At 35.8% G+C, this 18,050-nt stretch overlaps 1 protein-coding gene across 4 annotated transcripts; it reads left to right on the top strand.

The window, feature by feature from the left end:
* The first annotated feature begins 397 nt into the window (after window positions 1-397).
* Window positions 398-17,753, top strand: LOC121295969 (ankyrin repeat domain-containing protein 40-like). Of its 4 annotated transcripts, XR_005946997.1 has the most exons (7): window positions 398-894; window positions 5,961-6,109; window positions 8,907-9,368; window positions 10,353-10,534; window positions 11,519-11,682; window positions 13,717-13,769; window positions 17,207-17,753. XR_005946997.1 is itself a non-coding variant. In XM_041221075.1 (6 exons), exons 1-5 carry the CDS (start codon window positions 761-763, stop codon window positions 11,660-11,662), a joined length of 1,071 nt encoding a protein of 356 aa, XP_041077009.1. In that variant the 5' UTR covers window positions 398-760; the 3' UTR covers window positions 11,663-11,682; window positions 13,717-13,826. The 4 variants fall into 4 exon arrangements, 2 of the variants coding, with proteins under 2 accessions (XP_041077009.1, XP_041077007.1); XR_005946996.1 differs by having other exon boundaries at window positions 11,519-13,769; XM_041221075.1 differs by lacking the exon at window positions 17,207-17,753 and having other exon boundaries at window positions 13,717-13,826.
* Window positions 17,754-18,050: the final 297 nt, after the last annotated feature.

The following is an 18,050-nucleotide window of genomic DNA, read 5'->3' as shown; positions in this document are numbered from 1 at the left end:
TATCTTGATGTTACACGGGTACTTTACATTTTAAGAAGATTTCACCACATTACAAAGTATGCCTGTCATTTCTGCTCTTCTATACTGTATGCACAAACACATTGTTATTATGTATATATAGTATATTGTAGATTGAGTCTTGTGGACATTGCTTCCTTTGTTGGCATCCCATTCCTTAAAAAAATAAAATAAATCCTAACACTACTTATTTTATTTCGAAGTTAAATATTGAATTCACATGTTTTAGTTCATGATACTTTTTTCTATTATTAGTATTAATGTTACCATTCCTCACCCCCGTTGCTAGAAACGCATGTTTTTATCCGGAATTCGGAAGTGTTGTTGTGTTTTTTTTTTTTTTGTTTTGTTTTTGTTTTAATGGGTAGGAACTAAAATTGCAGCTCTCAGTTGTTACAGTTAAACCAGCCCCCCAGGGAGGATTAGTCTTAGTTGACAAACACAGTAGCAGTGAAATACAGTAAAGCAACAACTGGTATGTTAAGATAGGTTGACATACTAAGATTAGATTTTGCATGTAATTTGATCAGTTTGTGTTGTAATTGAAAATGAGCACCTGCAACTGTAAGTTTAAAAAGACGTTTTTCTAGGAAGTGCGCTGTCAAGCTGATTTACTTTCAGTGGACGAATATTATTCATTTCTAACTACATTTTCGATTCATTAGGCACATAGAAACGAAATTAAAACAGCACCGTTTATTTCTGTTATTGCTGAAGATACGGCTTGTATTTTGTTAATAAAATGACAAGCCCGTCAGTCGATAAAGAATTGCAGGAGAGGTTGAGGGAAGCGTCTGCTATCGGGGATCTCGAAGAGGTACAAACGCTAGTCCACAGCGGAGTTCATGTCAACTCACAAAATGAAATAAATGGATGGTAAGTTTATTACCATATTCCTTTACCTTCTCAGACCTAACCGTACCCCCATTAAGGCAACCCTACTTTACAGATCTTATAGTAATGTGGAATTATTATTTATTATTATTATTATTATTATTATTATTATTATTATTATTATTATTAATAATATTAGTATTAGTATTATTGTTAGTGTTTAATGTAGTCCGTTTTATTTTCCCTTCACAAAAGCTGTGCAAATTGCACAGTACAGTAACAGACGGTATGACTTGAGTGTGCAGCAATTAAATGTCAGACCCACTGCCAAACTTACCCGTTTTTATTCCACCTATTGGATACGCTGAGATAAGGGTAACATGTTGTTGTTTCATAGTAAAGTTCAAGTTGATCCTTTATGTCCTTTCAGTCTTATTACTTATTTAGTTTAAAAAAAAAAACAACAACAACATGGTGGGTCAAATGTGAACACTGATGTCATCAAAATCTACCCAGTGATGGCACATTGTCTGTGGTTCCTTAAGCAGCACTAGAAACGTCACGCAGAAATTGGATGACTGTTGGTATTCCCTTTGAGGCAGGGTGGGGCAGCAATGGCACCCACTCCAGCCCTGCTCTTTGTTTCATCCAGTACCCAAATTGGTCATTTTATGTTCAGTTGAATGAACTAAGGCATGCACTGGATTGGAGTACCACTGGTCGAGAAAAAATAGGGAGTGTTTAATTTCCTGAATGACTGTAGGATTACACATGTTTAAAAGATATTGGAAAGTCCTTTAGAGTGTCTTTACTTTTTTATGCTACAACATCAATGTGGATGAGACCATGCGTGCACAACGTATGTGTATATAGAAAAGACATTGAATTGATATGGAATACATAACTTGACACTAAGTAATTGTATTAACAGCACAACCGACCCTTATAAATTGACATACATATCTGTGAAAATAGTTCAACCTTTAGGGGCAATTATACACACTTAACATTTGGAAAATGCTTATACTCCAAACTATTAGCATCCCTAGAAAAAAAAAAAAAATACACCAGCTTTCCTTGAAAACTAAAAACAAATTCTGCTTATAGGCAACGAGTTCACCAAACAGGCTTATGAACGAAATCAAGGTCAAAGGGACATTGTGCACACAAAATACTAACTTTGTATAAATCACAACGAGATGACATGCTGCATATTAAAGATACAGTGGTGCTTTTTTTAAAACTCTATTCTGCTGCAGTGCTGTAATTTTGTCATGTTGTGTGCATTCTATTTAATACTGACATTTTCTTTTTAATATCTGTTGAAGTGACTGGTTAACCAAACATGTTAATAATATTATTTATGTAATAACGGTTAAATAAGTTTAAAACCTATTTGACCAACATCTTCCATGCCCAATGTGTATGTGATTTTTGAAGCTCTGTGCCTGTACAATTTTGTAGTCCTAGTAAAATAATACCCATTGATAAGTAACTTGGTTTACTGGTCAGAATCAATCATTTCTAATTAGTTAAATGTTTTGTTAAAATCCTAAATTGGAGACTTTTGGAAACAATGACCTACACTAGAACAAAGAAGCCCAATCTCTTTTAAACAGATCAAATATGACTTGTAAACTCTTGACTGTCGGCATGGCTCCAAAACCAGGGCAAATTTTCAGACTGCTACATGTGTTCTCAACTATCTGGAAAAGCCTGCTTCCAAATGTTTGAACAGCTGCCTGTTCTTTAAAAAAATATAACAAAGCTTACAGTAGTTTCAGCTCATACTATGCTGGATTTATGGAGGTGTTGAGTACAAAATGCAATTTGCACCATTTTTTTAGAAAGTAAAATAAGTGTCAGTGTTCCAAACAAGTAAAAACTGCTCAGGGTTCATTTCAGGACTCAAAATTGCAAATTGCACCTCAAAGTAAGGATGTAAGGATAAATCTTGGCATTATTTTTTCTCTCATGGTTTGGTCAAGATTTACAGTATTACTATAGAGTAATAGATGAGTTCATTTAAGGGAACTACATTCTCTAGGTTGGCTGTGTCTTATCTGTCCCTTACATAAAAACAAAAAAAAAACTTGTATGCAATGATTTGCAATTGTTTTGTTGTCACAATCTAACTTTGTGGTCCTTCTTTTGTTACAGACATGTATTGAGGCATTGTGCTGTTTGAGAACGTGTAGACAGTGTAGAGGAATACTGCAGAGGAAATAACCACAGTTCTTTTAAATACAATACAATGCATTTGAATGCATTTTAAATGCATGTGGTAAAAATAGGTTTTTGCCTGTACCCGTGTTCTACACTAGATTCCAGGACCCGTTTCATAAAAGCGTTTTGCGCTGATTCGCAATTGCAAGCACCTTGTTAAAAAAAAAAAAAAAAAAAAAGTTTCATAAAGCTGCAACATCACTGATTTTCACCAGAAACCTGCGACTGGTAGATAGCAGCTGCAAGAAGCAATTTATGCTGGTCTAATGTATTTAATCAAATATTTTGAACATAGATATCAAACAAAATTACAGAAAATGTGAACAAAAATGCAGATCAAAGAATCATAAGATTTTAGTATGAAATGTGACACACTGTCAAAATGAAAACATTATAAAGTTAGTATCGGGCATGACCTCCCTGAGCCATACCACAGTCCTGCAGCGTTGGTTGGCAGGTTGAGGTTGTCTCTGTGGGTGGCACTGGTGATTTGGTCCCACAGATGTTCTATTGGACTCGGGAAAGGAGAAAAAGCTGGACTGCGGCAAGACCTCAACATGAAGTTATACAATTGTAATCTTAGCACTGTGTGGTCTTGCATTGTCCTGCTGGAAAATCGACACTTTTGGATTGGTTTGCAGGAACAGAAAAACTGTTGCCTCAAGGACTTCATCAGTGTATCACCGAGCGGTAAGGTTGCTCTCAATCTGCACCAAAGGCGTTCTTGTGTTAAAGGAGATTCCTCCCCACATCATCACACTTCCACCACCCCACCGGTTGGCTTGAACAATGCAATAGTCGGCATAGTGCTTACCATGACTTTTCCACACTCATTGTCTACCGTCAGGTCCAAGGCCAAATTGGATTTCATCGGTGAATAAAACACTCCACCACTCTCTGCCGCCACCTCAGATGTTCTCTGCCTCACAAAAGACGTCGATTTCGTCTCTCAGCTGTTAACGTTACCCCTGCCCTTCACAGAGCCAGTTTCCTGGTTTCTCTGGACCAGTCTGCTGATTGTTGAAGCAGAACATCTCATCCTCCAGGCAACTTCTCTTACAGACAGGCTGCCTTCAGTAATGCCGATAGCAACCAGGCGATCTTCATTACTCAAGCGGGGCATGGTCATTTCGAGGCGTGGCTATTTATACAGATTCTTAATCAATTCATTTTGGCAATTTTTACTCAACTGAAATACCAAATACTGAGCAACTGACGTTTTTTATGAAATCACATGACTTGAGCTCAGTATTTTGTTGTTCCAAGGAACAATACTACTCAAAGAATCAACAAACCAAGACTCACTGTTTAAAATGTAAATAATATTATGCATGTGCCCAATAAGCTACTGATGTAAAACTTAGAGTATTTGGTTTTCATTGTGCATCAGCATATTTATATATACAAAAGGTTTAAATAATTACAAAATTATTTATTTAATGACATGTAACCTATTAAGTTATGTGGGTGAAAAATAACAGTAACAGAGGCAAGGTCAAGTTGTAAAAACAAACACAGTTTATTTATTAAATACAATCATATACCAAAAGTACCGATTTATTCAGTATGATAATAGCATTATTGGGCAGATTGCCTTGCTTTAAACTGGTGACAGTGCCGTGCAGCAAGTATTACGTGAATAAAAATAATAATAATAATACAAACAAAATTAAATGTGTACAATGAATGTTAAATAAGCCTAACACACAAATAAATAAAATGGATAAAAATAGTGACAAGTGTCTCCTCTTCACTTCTAGAGAAACCCGCCAGATCCCCAAATCATGGAAACTAATAGCACTTTCCTCAGTTTGTCTCAGCTGCAGTTTACCACAGCAATAAAGCTTTGTTGCAGCAGCCACCTCCATGTTATTACCTGCCGCACAGGTTTAAATAATGAGGCTAAACGCAGCTTGATTACTAGGCATGCCCCCTAATAAAGACATTTTGGTCAAACATTCCTTTTCAGCTGTGTAGAAGAAAAGTAAACGCACATCAGTAAACTTTTTCTTTAAATACGTTTACTGCATAGCGCTGACTTTTTTTTTTTTCTACACAGCATTGCTTTCCTTTGATCATTTTCTGCAAATTCTGCCATTCCAGGAACACCCTGGAGACTCATCATGGACAATGATGGTTGCACTGGGACCCAGTGTCATGCTCCTTGTGAAGTCACTGCAGTTCTTCTGCATTTATTGTTTCTGAATAGTTGCACTCAGCTTATATACGTCTAGTATATCACAAGGCATGTAAAGTGACATCATGCACTACAGATTAGAGGATTTTACTTGCATTACTTGGCCATTCTTTTGCAAATTGAGCATTTTACTGCTGAAAGTGTATAGCATTTATTTTCGAATTAACTGTGCAACAGGTGGTAGGAGGTTTGCTACTTGTCACGCAATGTTTTTCAACCTTCTTTGCTTCTGATCAATAACTGATACATTCAGGGCTCAGATATCCAATCTAAGGAAAATCCCTGCAAATGAAACTGGGTGTCAGTCTTATCTGACGCTTTCCTATTGACTTTGGATACCAGTGTCGTTGCCCCATGCAATCACGCTCAATCATGGGGAAACCTCTTGTATAATTACTTGGCGTATAATTAGCGTACATGTGTAAAAGGTGCGCGATATATTACAGTATTTTGAGCCCCTGGAAAATAAACATTGAAAAGTAGTAAGCCTGATTATGTTACTATTGTACAACAGTGGAGCAGGATTTTAACTTGACTTCATACCCAGTTTGGAAGCAGGTACAGTAGCAAACCTACTTAATAAAGCCATGTTCTTTCTGTGTTTCTTCTGTGGTTTTTATTGTCCCTATGTACCCCACTTGATTCCTCAGTATCCTCATTTTTTTTTTTTTTTTTTTTCATTCAGGACTTGTTTGCATTGGGCATGCAAACGAAATCATAGACAGATAGTGTCCTATCTGTTAAGTGCAGGTGCTGACAAAGACGTTTTTACTTCAAAAGGAGAGACAGCAGCCCAGCTAACTTCAAAACCTGATATTAGAAAACTTCTGGGAGGTAAGCCAAATCGTATCAATAAATCTCTTGACAAAGAAAAACAAAACCATAATTTGTGGTATCCAAGATTCTTTTAAAAAACAATTAATGGTTATTGCATTCTTTCTCAGTGTGTAACAAGTTATTTGTAAAACTGAAAGTGTAAATCAAATAATTTAGCAGGAGTTACTGCTGAAATCCACACAGTTGTTTTTAAGTTGGTGATATGAATAGCCCATTGCTGATGCATGCAGCAGTAAAGTAAAATTCAGGTGAAAGGCGCAGTAAAATTTATTGTCTTGCTAAACTACAGTGCCAAACGTAGCTGTAACGTCTTCTGTAGATCAGATCAGATAACCTGAGCTGTGATTTATTGTACTTATGTTTTTTTTTTGTTAGTCAGATTTTGTGATGTTTATAACAATAGTACTAGGATTTGTCATCGTTTAGTTCACTTAGTCCTATATGTAATAAACTAGGAGGTTAGGTGGTCCAGTGCTTAGAGAAAGGGTCTTGTTAGCAGAAGGTTCCCAATTCAGTCAGTCACTGACTCACTATATGTGACTGTAAGCAAGTCACTTGACCTTCTTGTATGCCATCCTTCGGATGAGACGTAAAAAACAAGGTCCTATAGTGACTGCAGCAGCAGTTGTGATGCATAGTTCACCCCTAGTCTCTGTAAGTCTCTTTGGATAAAAGCGTCTGCTACATGACTAATAATAATAATAATAACTAGGTTTGGGACGATAATTAATTTTTTCTTACTAATAGTATTTATCAGTTTCAGGTATCCTACAACAATCGTACAGAAACGATAATTCTGTATTAATAAAATTACCCAAATATCATAGGAAATTGTAACTTGTATTTCTGCAAGCTTACAGGCCAGATTCTCCTGCTACATGCAACATGAGATAAATAAAAGAAGATGAAAAACATAGCTTGCCTGTTTAGTATCTACAACAGCTGGTACCTACATACCCTAGATCATCCCCTATGCTTTCAAAAGATTAGAGGTGGGCTACTGCCTCTTCAAGCAGTGTTCTTTAACACACCCCTGAATGATAGAGTGTAGGTGAGAAATATTCTTCTTCTTCTTCTTCTTCTTCTTCTTCTTCTTCTTCTTCTTCTTCTTCTTCTTATTTATTTTTATTTTTTTTAACAGTGCAAACTAATTTGTACCTACTATTATGAGAAGTATTACTAAAAACACTGAAATAGCTGCTTCATTTATTTTTTGTTACGAGTTTAATAAGAAAATAAACAGCAAACTATATTTATGCAATCACAGCGTTAGGGTTAACTTCATAAAAAGTACAAACTAATTCTTGCAGAATTCATTAGTTCATGGTAAGTGATGCAGTTTAACTTTCTTGATAGCAAAAGTGTTTTTGCTTTTAACAAAATATAAATAATTGACAAAAGAGGTTGACAGTCCTCATCAGTCCAGTTGTGCTTGAATGGTGACTATATTGGCATATTCTATGGGTCACATTTCAAGACGAGCCATTCAAAGACAACGGGTCAGAGTTACAGACTGTAATCTGAGCAGCAAGTCTAGTGATGAACCTCAACACCGGTAGAGATAATTTTCAGACCTAATACATATTTCTATGGTGGGTACCTGAAATTAATATTTTAAAAAGTTGGGGGTGGTGGTAAGGCAAATGGCAATACCGGGAGTTGAGCTTTTTTTTAATACAGATGATAGACTATTTACAAGACAGTGTTGTTCATTCTTAAAGGCAGAATCAGCATTTGTTATTTAACAACACTGCAACTGCAACAGTCTTAGTCATATGTTCTGTAAGAATTGGCACCCACTTCACCGAGTGTTTTTTACCTGTAGCATTCTCAGAAGGCCTTTTGGGAGTCTTCATTTACATAAGTATATGTGTGTTGGCAGGAAAGTGTCTGCATATTTGCACATTTACCCCCTGGCGTTTGTGGACTATTTTTGTACTGCTGAGTCAACTGGTCAACTTTTACACATTAAAACATCCTAAATACTCACTAAACTTTAATTTAATGCGTAAAAATATGCATAGCAATTTTGCTGCACGGCTTGTCTGCCTCCCCTCCCTCCTCACCTAAAACATCCACTTACAACTACATCTCCAAGAATACAATGTCTTCAGTTAATGAAACTGTACACCAGAGAAACCAACCCAACAAACATTTTCCATTCTCTGGCTAGCCCTGTTGTCTTTGCAGCCAATCACAGTAAGAATAAAAACAATTAGAAACTACACAGGTTGATGTGTAAACATCCCAGTCCAGCTACAAATCCAACTGGAACCATCATCAGGCAACTGCTAAAAAAAAAGGTGCCTATAATATTGAACAAACTGTTTTATAACTTATTAATGCATTAATAATCAAAGGCTTTATATTGAAGTTTTAACATGTTCATGAGTTTATAAATTTAATGTTAAAATATAAGCAACTTAATTAATTTGCAAAATTGGTGTTATACCTCAAAAAAATGTGCTGAGCTGATAAAAAAAAAAACCTTGTAGAACACATGCGTGGTTGTAGAGTAGTTCAAAGTAACATTGCAGTTAAAATGGAAGGCTCTTTTTTAATACTTACCACATTACCATTAAAGATTGTACAGTATTTATCGAGATTACTCATGATTTTAAGGTAATGTTACATTTTGTCCTCCTGAAAATACATTTTACTGTCTCAGTGTAAATATTAGAGGGTAAGTTACTCCCACACCTAAAACCTTATCTGGAGCGCTGGTTATGTGTATATAATATTGTATGATGTTTGTTAATTTTTAAAAAAAAAATATATATTTTTTTACCCACAGTAGAAGAAACTGAAATAACAGAAACAAAGGAACCAGAGTTGCCAATCATTCCAAACTATCTAGCAAATCCCCCATTCCCTTATGTTAAGACTGAAATGACTGATCTGTCAGAACCCCACAGTGGAACGTCTTGCATAGCAGAAGAATTCGGGCATGACAGCCCTTCCCCTGCAGTATCCCCGGATCTGAGCACACGCATACCTGTAGCTGAACAGAATGGAGTCTCCCTGCATCCACCAGGAGCCATGAACGGAACTGCCTCAGAACCTCACCATGAGTACACACAGCAGCACTTAACGCAGAACGGACCACCTTTACTGGTCCCCAACGGGAATGCAAGTTCACCAGTCGCACCCACCAGACAACAGTCAATACCTCAGCAGCTCAACAGCAATCCGTTGGGGTCCATGCCAACGTTTCAGCCATTTTTCTTCACTGGGGCTTTTCCAATGAATATGCAAGGTAAATAAACAAGAATCCGAACATTAATATTTTTTCTTGATTAATAATAACGAACACCCAACTGTACAAACAACATACAATGTTGTAAGTAGGTTTGTCCTTCAATACCAATATAGGAAACATCATTGTGAGCTATATAATCATTTTTATAGTTGGTTGCTTGAGCCCCATTTCTAGACAAATATTTCACTGTTCCATATTGCTTTTGAAGTGTGTGACTGGAAAAGTCACCTTAATTAAGCCACCTTAATTAACTCTAAGAACTCACCACAATGCACTGACATTTATTGTCAAAAGCAATGTAAAAAAAACAAGCTTGCACACACAGAGACTCACATGACTGGAATACTTAAAAGCAGATTGTATTTAATACCTAATGTACAGTATGTGTTATTAGTTTTAGATTTGCTAATTTTAGTTTTTTTAATGACTGTACAGTATAGCTGTAACTTGTTTGCTCACACAAACAAGGTGATGATCTCAACTATTATAAGTTTTAGACAAATAGCAATACATATATGATAAAGGCTGTAACTTAATGTCACCAGAACCATATAGATACAGTCTTAAATGTCATTTATTAGTAGCAAAATAAATCAGACAGAGAGCTGAAAATGACTATAACCTATGGCCACACCCATGGCCTGTGTAAATACTAATGACCACTGTTCATAGTAACCGCCCAATGATGAAATGATAATGGGAATAGCCTCCTATGGTAATGTCCAGGTAAACAAAAACATGATACATTTTAAGGGTTTCTTAGTGTGGAGTGCTTGTTTTTGTGCAGATACTGTAAGGCATAGAACAAGGCGTATAATATGCTGATAATCTATAGAGCTTGATTACCATAGGTGTTCAGTACAAGGTTTTTAATGCCTAGCTATAGATCAATACTTTTAATTGTACTGGTGAACCCTACTGTGTTCAACAGTTTTTTTTTGTTTTAAACTCACCTTATGACTTTATAAATGTACGTTTCAGAACTGGTGCTGAAAGTTAGAATCCAAGACTCTGCAGTAAAAGAAAACGACTTCATTGAAATTGAACTTGATCGTCAAGAACTGACCCTTCGAGCATTACTGCGAGTGTGCTGTCGAGAGCTTGGCGTTAGTGTTGACCACGTGGAGAAGATACGAAAGTTACCAAACACAATGTTGCGAAAGGTACAATCTAAAACAGCTATATTATTTATTTACATATTTATTCATGCCGTTTTTAAAACGACACATATAAATTAGACCTGCAATACTGTTAAGTAGAATCATCCCTTGTAATACGTATTTATCTCTTTGTATCATTGATTTTTCTTTCGTATCTTGACTTTTCGTAGGTTTTTGTGACTTTGTAGACCTACCTGTGATGCATTAAAGTCATTTTCACTCCCGTAACTTAGTTTCGTCCTTGCTGCGGTAGTTTATGCAAATGCACAAGTCTCATTATAATATTTAGTTGATATGAAGTTTTGCACATACTCTTGATGTTTTATCATTTTTTTCTGATTTACGACTTAGTTTTGTGCCTGTTATTTTATGCGTGCCTCTCACTGGCATAGATTCAACTAGATGTTCAGATACGAAACCTCCTGTTTAAATGTTTACCAGCTTTTAGTTACTTTAAAAACACCTTAAAGTGTGTGTGTGTGTGTGTGTGTGTGTGTGTATATATATATATATATATATATATATATATATATATATATATATATATATATATATATATACACATACACACACACACACACACACACACACACACACACACACACACAGATTGGTGTGAACAGTGGGATGCAGGTACCTCGGCACGCACTCGTTGTAAACTTGCGGTGATATTACGGTGGTTGTTGACAAAAAAGAGCTGTTTAGTACATTGCAAAATTTTTCATTCACTCTTTGCACCTGCTCTTTACTTCTCCTTCATTGACACATTAACATTACTACATACTGAACAGTGAAATGAGGTGAATGAAAAAACAGGTTTATAAGTCTTCTGTCCACAGTATTAATATTCGCTATTGTTGATTCATTAAAATAAACCTTGCTTTTTTTTTTTTTTTTTTTTTTTTTTTTTTTTTTTTAAAAGTATTATTTATTTATTTTTTAATAAAAGCTTCATACCACTTGTTTATTTATTTTTTCTTTCTTCAGGACAAAGATGTTGCAAGACTACAAGACTTTCAGGAGCTGGAGGTTGTTGTCGAGAAAGTGGAAACCCTGTCTTTGTTAGGTGGACAAGCCTCCCTAACTGAGAGGCCTTGCTATAATAGGAAAGCTTCAAAGCTAACATACTAAACTGCTACTGATCGATTTATGTAAGTTACATTATTGTGTGTTTTGGGGCTGTCTGCAAGGCAAACTTCAATCCTTTTTTAAACCATGAAGATTTTTTTTTTTAATCCTGTGTTATTGTTTACATCCTTGTTGGTTATCTATTTATGCTTTCTTATTACATTTCCTAAGGAGTGGTATTGCATTTTCTCTCAGCTGTTTATAGCAGTGGATTACAATTCCAAGGCCCCCACCCCCCCACCCCCCTATCACCTGGTGTCAGTGAAAAATATAAAAATGCTACAAATTAATTAATACAAGAGGGGGTAGGAATTTACATCACAGTTGTGTGGTATTTAAAAAGCTACAAGTAGGATGTAATGTTTAAAGGGTGTGTTGGATTACAAAAAAATAATTTATTTGATTTGACTTTTGGCTGAGGTATGTGAAACCAGTGAAACCTGTAGTTCCATGTAATCAGCTGCCAGACTCATATTGGTATTTGAATAACTTGTAAACAGTCAGGAGGGTAATGATACACTAGTGTCATGATACAATACATATATCACGAAGTGCAGGTCTTGATATGTAATACAAGACGTGATGGTCTTCTTGGGCTACTTCTGTGATTTAATGATGGAACTATTTTGTTAAAGATTAAATGAGATGGGTTGAGTTTGTATTCATGCGAACTGTCAAACATTGTGAACTCCAGCCAGCTGTCGTGCTTTTTGGTGTCAATACAAAAAATACGTACCTCTATTGAGAGCAAATATATCATGTATAGAAAGTTTCATGATTCATCGATACACAATGAATCGCTACACTCCTAATAAACAGGTGACAGTACAAACACATTTAACTTTTGTAAAGTTTAGTTGAAATCCCTGAAAAGTTTCTGCTACTTCCTTTGAAGCTTTGTAACATATTTAACCTTTAAAAAAAAAAAAAAGATACTGGAATTGTTTTCTAAAAAGCGCTAACGCATATAAAGTTTAAAAAACAAAAAAACAGTTTTGGTTGGAAAAATATCCTAAAGAATGGTATCTGCCCCTGTACTCCCCTCTTATTTTGTGTCTGTCTCTGGATCCAAACAAACAAGAAAGCCCAGTCATAAATCATGTTTAGAGTTTCAAGGTTGTGTTGCTCAAACGCTAATTCAATTACCTTATCCCTTCATTTGTTATGTTCAGAATTATTTTGCATGGTTCAGAGTTCGGTGGCTCCAATACTGAGATATTTTAGACTTTGAAAAAGCGCTTTGTTTTTTTTTTTTTAAAGCAAATATTCCTCATATCGAAAAGAAGGATCTTTATTTCAATACGTGAACAATGACACAATGTATTGGACTTTTAAAGTTCTCATGTTAAGACTGTATAGGATTTCTGCATGTATAACAGTTTTATTTGCTGCATATAACTACTGTAAGTGTACTAGAAAGGCATAAATACATAGATAGACCTTTTGTTTATCTTTACTTCCCTGCAAATAGGTGATTTTAAATTATCTAACATATTATAAAAATATGCAAGTAAAACATATCGTAATCATGCACAGCATTTGTCAGAAGTTGAAAATAGAAACTTGTTTTTGTCCGTCCTTTTACATAACATATATCTGTCCTACATTTTTAAATGTGATAATATATATGATTTAAACATGTGAAAGTGTTAGATGTTAAATGACAAAGTTGATCTGTGTTTAAGAGGAAATTTTCAGTTTTTCTGTTTACAAATGTTAAAATCAAGCAGCTCTTTTACACTGTCAATTGGTCCTTTGTGTCATTACCCTGTGACCTGTAATAGGTTGAAATACCTAAACTATTACCCATACATTGGAGGGAAAACATTAAGGAACTACTAGAAGAATTGTCAGTTGATCGTACTACATACAGTGTGCTTAGGTGACATTGCACATCCAGTAATAAGCATGTATTACTGTGTAGGCTCACGTGTTCAGTTGTTAAAGAAACACATTGAGCAAACATTAAAGAAAACAAAATATATTAATAAATTATTTTTACTTGCACTGCCTGGGCCATTTAACCGCTTCAGTGTCTTTATCCTCTCTTTAAACAGGCAGCGGCTTCTCCTAATAACTGACATGCTTTTACCCAGAAGACACTGCTCAGGTAAAAATGAAGCTCTATGGCAACAGATTACATGAAAGTAAAAAGAGTTTATAAGATTAGTCCTAACAGATTAGTCCCTTTTGATTACGGACACCTTTTATGACTGACCACACTGTAATTCCCTATCAATATCAAAGTTGACTTAGGGATAACTCAGTCCAAACACCATTAAAGTAGATATAGGAAACTTTAAAGATTTTATATATATATATATATATATATATATATATATATATATATATATATATATATATATATATATATATATATATATATATGTGTGTGTGTGTGTGTGTGTGTGTGTGTGTGTGTGTGTGTGTCAATGTTCAAATAATATTTAATTATTTAACAACTCTTGTATGTTGTTTTTTTGTGAAATATAAAAAAGAAAATGAACAGATGAGTAAATATTTTGATACTGGGAGTTCCTACTGTAATGAAATGTCAATTGTCTGCAGAGCAACAGGGACAAAGGGATATAAATTTAAATGAGCTATTGTTGAGAAAGAGGGTTGACTTTATACCTTGTCTAGTTTCCAAAACTTATTCATTTGTTTCTGTTTACTGTTAAACTTGTCAACAAGCTAGTGTGTGTGTGTGTGTGTGTATGTATGTATATATATATATATATATATATATATATATATATATATATATATATATATATATATATAGTGCCTTGCAAAAGAATTCAGACCCCTGACCAATTCTATCATATTACCAAATTACAAATGGTACATTGAAATTTCATTCTGTTTGATTTTTTTTTTTTTAAACACTGAAACTCAGAATCAATTATTGTAAGGTGACAATGGTTTAATGTTGGGAAATATTTTTAAGAAAAATAAAAAACTGAAATATCTTGCTTGCATAAGTATTCAACCCCTGTGCTGTAGAAGCTCCCACTTTGCACCGATGAAAGAAATTGCCCTATTGAGGACACAATTACCTTACCATTGGCCTCCACCTGTGAACCATTAAAGTTACTGTCACATTTTCTTGATAAAAACCCCACTGTTGAAGGATCATTGGTAAGGCTGTGAATCTGAAGGAAAATGAAGACCAAAGAGCATTCTACAGAAGTTAGAGATAAAGTAATACAAATGTATAGATTAGGGAAAGGGCACAAAATAATATCCAAGTGTTTGGATATCCCAGTGAGCACAGTTGGATCAATAATCAGGAAGTGGAAGCTGCATCACACCACCCAGGCACTGCCAAGAAAAGGCTGTTCCTCAAAACTCAGCGCTCAAACAAGAGGTAGACTTGTAAGAGAAGCCACAGAGAGGCAAATAATCACTTTGAAGGAGCTACAGAGTTCAGTGGCTGGGAGTAGAGTAATGGTACACCAGTCAACCATATCAAGAGTGCTGCATAACACTGGCCTGTATGGGAGGGTGGCAAGAAAGAAGCTGTTACTCAAAATGTACCATCTGAAAGCACGTCTGGAGTTTGCCAGAGCATGAGAATGACCCAGCTGTGATGAGGGAAAAGGTTTTGTGGTTAGATGAGACCAAGATAGAGCTTTTTTGCCAAAACTCAAAGCGCTATGTGTGGCGCAAACCTAACACTGCTCATGCCTCAAGACACACCATCCCTACAGTGAAGTATGGTGGTGGCAGCATCATGCTGTGGGGATGTTTCTCATCAGCAGGGACTTGGCATCTTGTTACAATTGAAGGAAGAATGGATGGAGCAAAATACAAGAAAATACTGCAAGAGAATCTGCTTCAGTCCACTAAAAAACTGAAGCTTGGGAGGAAATTCACCTTTCAGCAGGATAATCCCAAGCACAAGGCCAAAGCAACATTGGAGTGGCTCAAGAACAAAAAGGTGAATGTCCTACAGTGGCCCAGTCAAAGTCCTGATCTCATTCCCATTGAGAATCTGTGGCACTATTGAAAATTGCTGTCCACAAGCGTCATCCAACCAACCTGAACAACCTGGAGCAAATCTGCCAAGAAGATGGGCCAAAATCCCTCTGACACTGTGTGCAAAGCTGGTACATACTTACCCCAAAAGACTTAAAGCTGTTATGCAGCGAAAGGTGGCTCTACCAAATATTTTTTTTCATTCCAAACTTTTTTTTTCATTCATCTACACATCCTACCCCACAACTTTCAAGTGAAAAAAATAAATTGCAGAAAATTAATTAAAAATAAAAACTGAAATAGCTTGGTTAGATATGTTGTTGAAAGGCACAGATCAAGGGATGGGTATAAAAAAATAAATATCAAAGGCCTTGAGTATGTATCCCTTGGAGCACGGTCAAGACGATTTTTAAGAAGTAGAAGGTGTATGGCACCACCAAGACCCTGTCTAGATCAGGCCGTCCCTCCAAACTGGATGGCCGAGCAAGGATGAGACTGATCAGAGAGGCTACCAAGAGGTCATTGGCAACTTTGCAAGAGCTGCAGGCTTTTATGGCCAAGACTGGTGACAACAATATCCCAAACACAAATCTGGCCTGTATGGCAGGGTGGCAAGAAGGAAGCCATTACTCAAGAAAGAAATCCTGTTTGAACACTCAAGAGATTCTGTAGCCATGTGGCAAAAAAGTTTTGTGGTCTGACACAACTAATGCAAAACATTATATTTGGCGCAAACCCAACACAGCGCATCACCCAAAGAACACCATGCCTACTGTGAAGCATGGTGGTGGCAGCATCATGTTTTGGGGATGTTTCTCATGAGCAGGGACTGGGGCTCTTGTCAGGATAGAAGGGAAAATGAATGGAGCAAAGTACAGGAAAAGTCCTTGAGAAAGCTGAAACTGGGACGGAAGTTCACCTTTCAGCATGACAATGATCTAAAGCACACAGCCAAAGCTAGAGTGGCTAAGGAACAAAAAGGTAAATGTCCTTGAGTGGCGCAGTCAGAACCCTGACCTAAAGCCAATCGAAAATTTATGGCATGACTTGAAAATTGCTGTCCATCAACTCTCCCCAAGGAACTTGACAGAGCTTGAACAGTTTTGTAAAGAAGAATGGTCAAATAATGCCAAATCTATGTGTGCAAAGTTGGTAGAGGCCTATCCCAACAGACTCACAGCTGTAATTGCTGCCAAAGGTGCTTCCACCAAGTATTAACTGGGGGGGGGGATTTAACCAATTATTATCTTTCAGTTTTGTATTTCTAATATATAATTTTTTTCTCAAGAAAAACTTTTTTTCCCCTTACAGTGTAGAATATGGTGTGTAGATAAGTGGGGAAAAAATCCTCTTAAATGCATGAAACTGAGGCACCGACACAACAAAATTTGAAAAAAGTTCAAGAGGGTGTGGACTTTCTATAGGCACTGTGTATAAAAACATGCAAAGAGATCATTAACCCCAATCATTGAAATTCTAGGCTTTCCTACTAATAGTTGTTTTCTAAGGTCTTAAATTAGGTTGAATTTTGTTTTGTGTATTCCTTTTTCTGTTGAACCCTCTCAGGTGGATGACCAGCATTGATAGAAGAATGAAATCACTGTTCATAGAAATTAACCTGGTATTATGATCATGGAGACATTAATGTATGATTGCACTTTAACCAACACGCAGAATGGCTGCAATTTTATTTTTAAACAATCGAAAATAGGTTGCAAGCCGGTGTGCAAAACTGATGGGCTGCTTTGATTCTACAGTGTCAGAGGAATGTATTTAAATATACTTTGTTCCATTAGCAAGAAGTATAAATTGTTAATAACAAGCTACTCCATTCTTCAGAAAAAAGGTTGACGTGTCTATACGCTTGCTGAACCTTTCTAGTGTCAGCTGTGCATATACTGGTGACCCAAACTGTCTCACCATAAAACTACAACAGTAAACAATGTATACTAATTATTATTTATGTACAATGAGTAGAACGTTATTGATGACTTAACCTATGCATTCAGAGACTGATATTTTTATATGTCTGAAGTAATTTGATAAATTCTTAGGCACTTTTTAACCTGTGTTAATTATTTTTCTGTTAAATACCTGTTCTTTTAAATAAAGCATGATCAACAAAACCAATTCACCTGAGCATTTTTTCGCACAGGAACACTGTCTGTTTAAAGTACTGCTGCGTTTACTTTGAAGCTACATTGGTTTGTTTTGTAGCATAAAGGAATGGATAGATTGTGTTTGAATAATAAAGATGTAATTTACAGAGTGACTACCAAACATAAACAAGAATTTTGAAATGGCAATTTAAGATATTATTGACCACTAGAGGGAGTAATACAATCATTTAACAGGACAAGTCTTTATTGTGCATTAATCATAATTCTGTTAAATGCTATAGTCCAGGGTT

The sequence above is a fragment of the Polyodon spathula genome, chromosome 21 (genome assembly GCF_017654505.1).
Source record: "Polyodon spathula isolate WHYD16114869_AA chromosome 21, ASM1765450v1, whole genome shotgun sequence".
In the NCBI taxonomy this organism is placed as follows: domain Eukaryota; kingdom Metazoa; phylum Chordata; class Actinopteri; order Acipenseriformes; family Polyodontidae; genus Polyodon; species Polyodon spathula.
The sequence above is the reverse complement of the archived record's forward strand: the minus strand, read 5'-3'. Positions and strand labels throughout refer to the sequence as shown.

Bases quoted from the DNA above. Each gene is read 5' to 3' on its own strand.
- LOC121295969 (XM_041221075.1), top strand. From the start codon at position 761: ATGACAAGCCCGTCAGTCGATAAAGAATTGCAGGAGAGGTTGAGGGAA. The intron at 6,110-8,906 runs GTAAGCCAAATC...TTTTACCCACAG, and splicing joins TATTAGAAAACTTCTGGGAG to TAGAAGAAACTGAAATAACA. The intron at 10,535-11,518 runs GTACAATCTAAA...TTCTTTCTTCAG, and splicing joins CAAACACAATGTTGCGAAAG to GACAAAGATGTTGCAAGACT.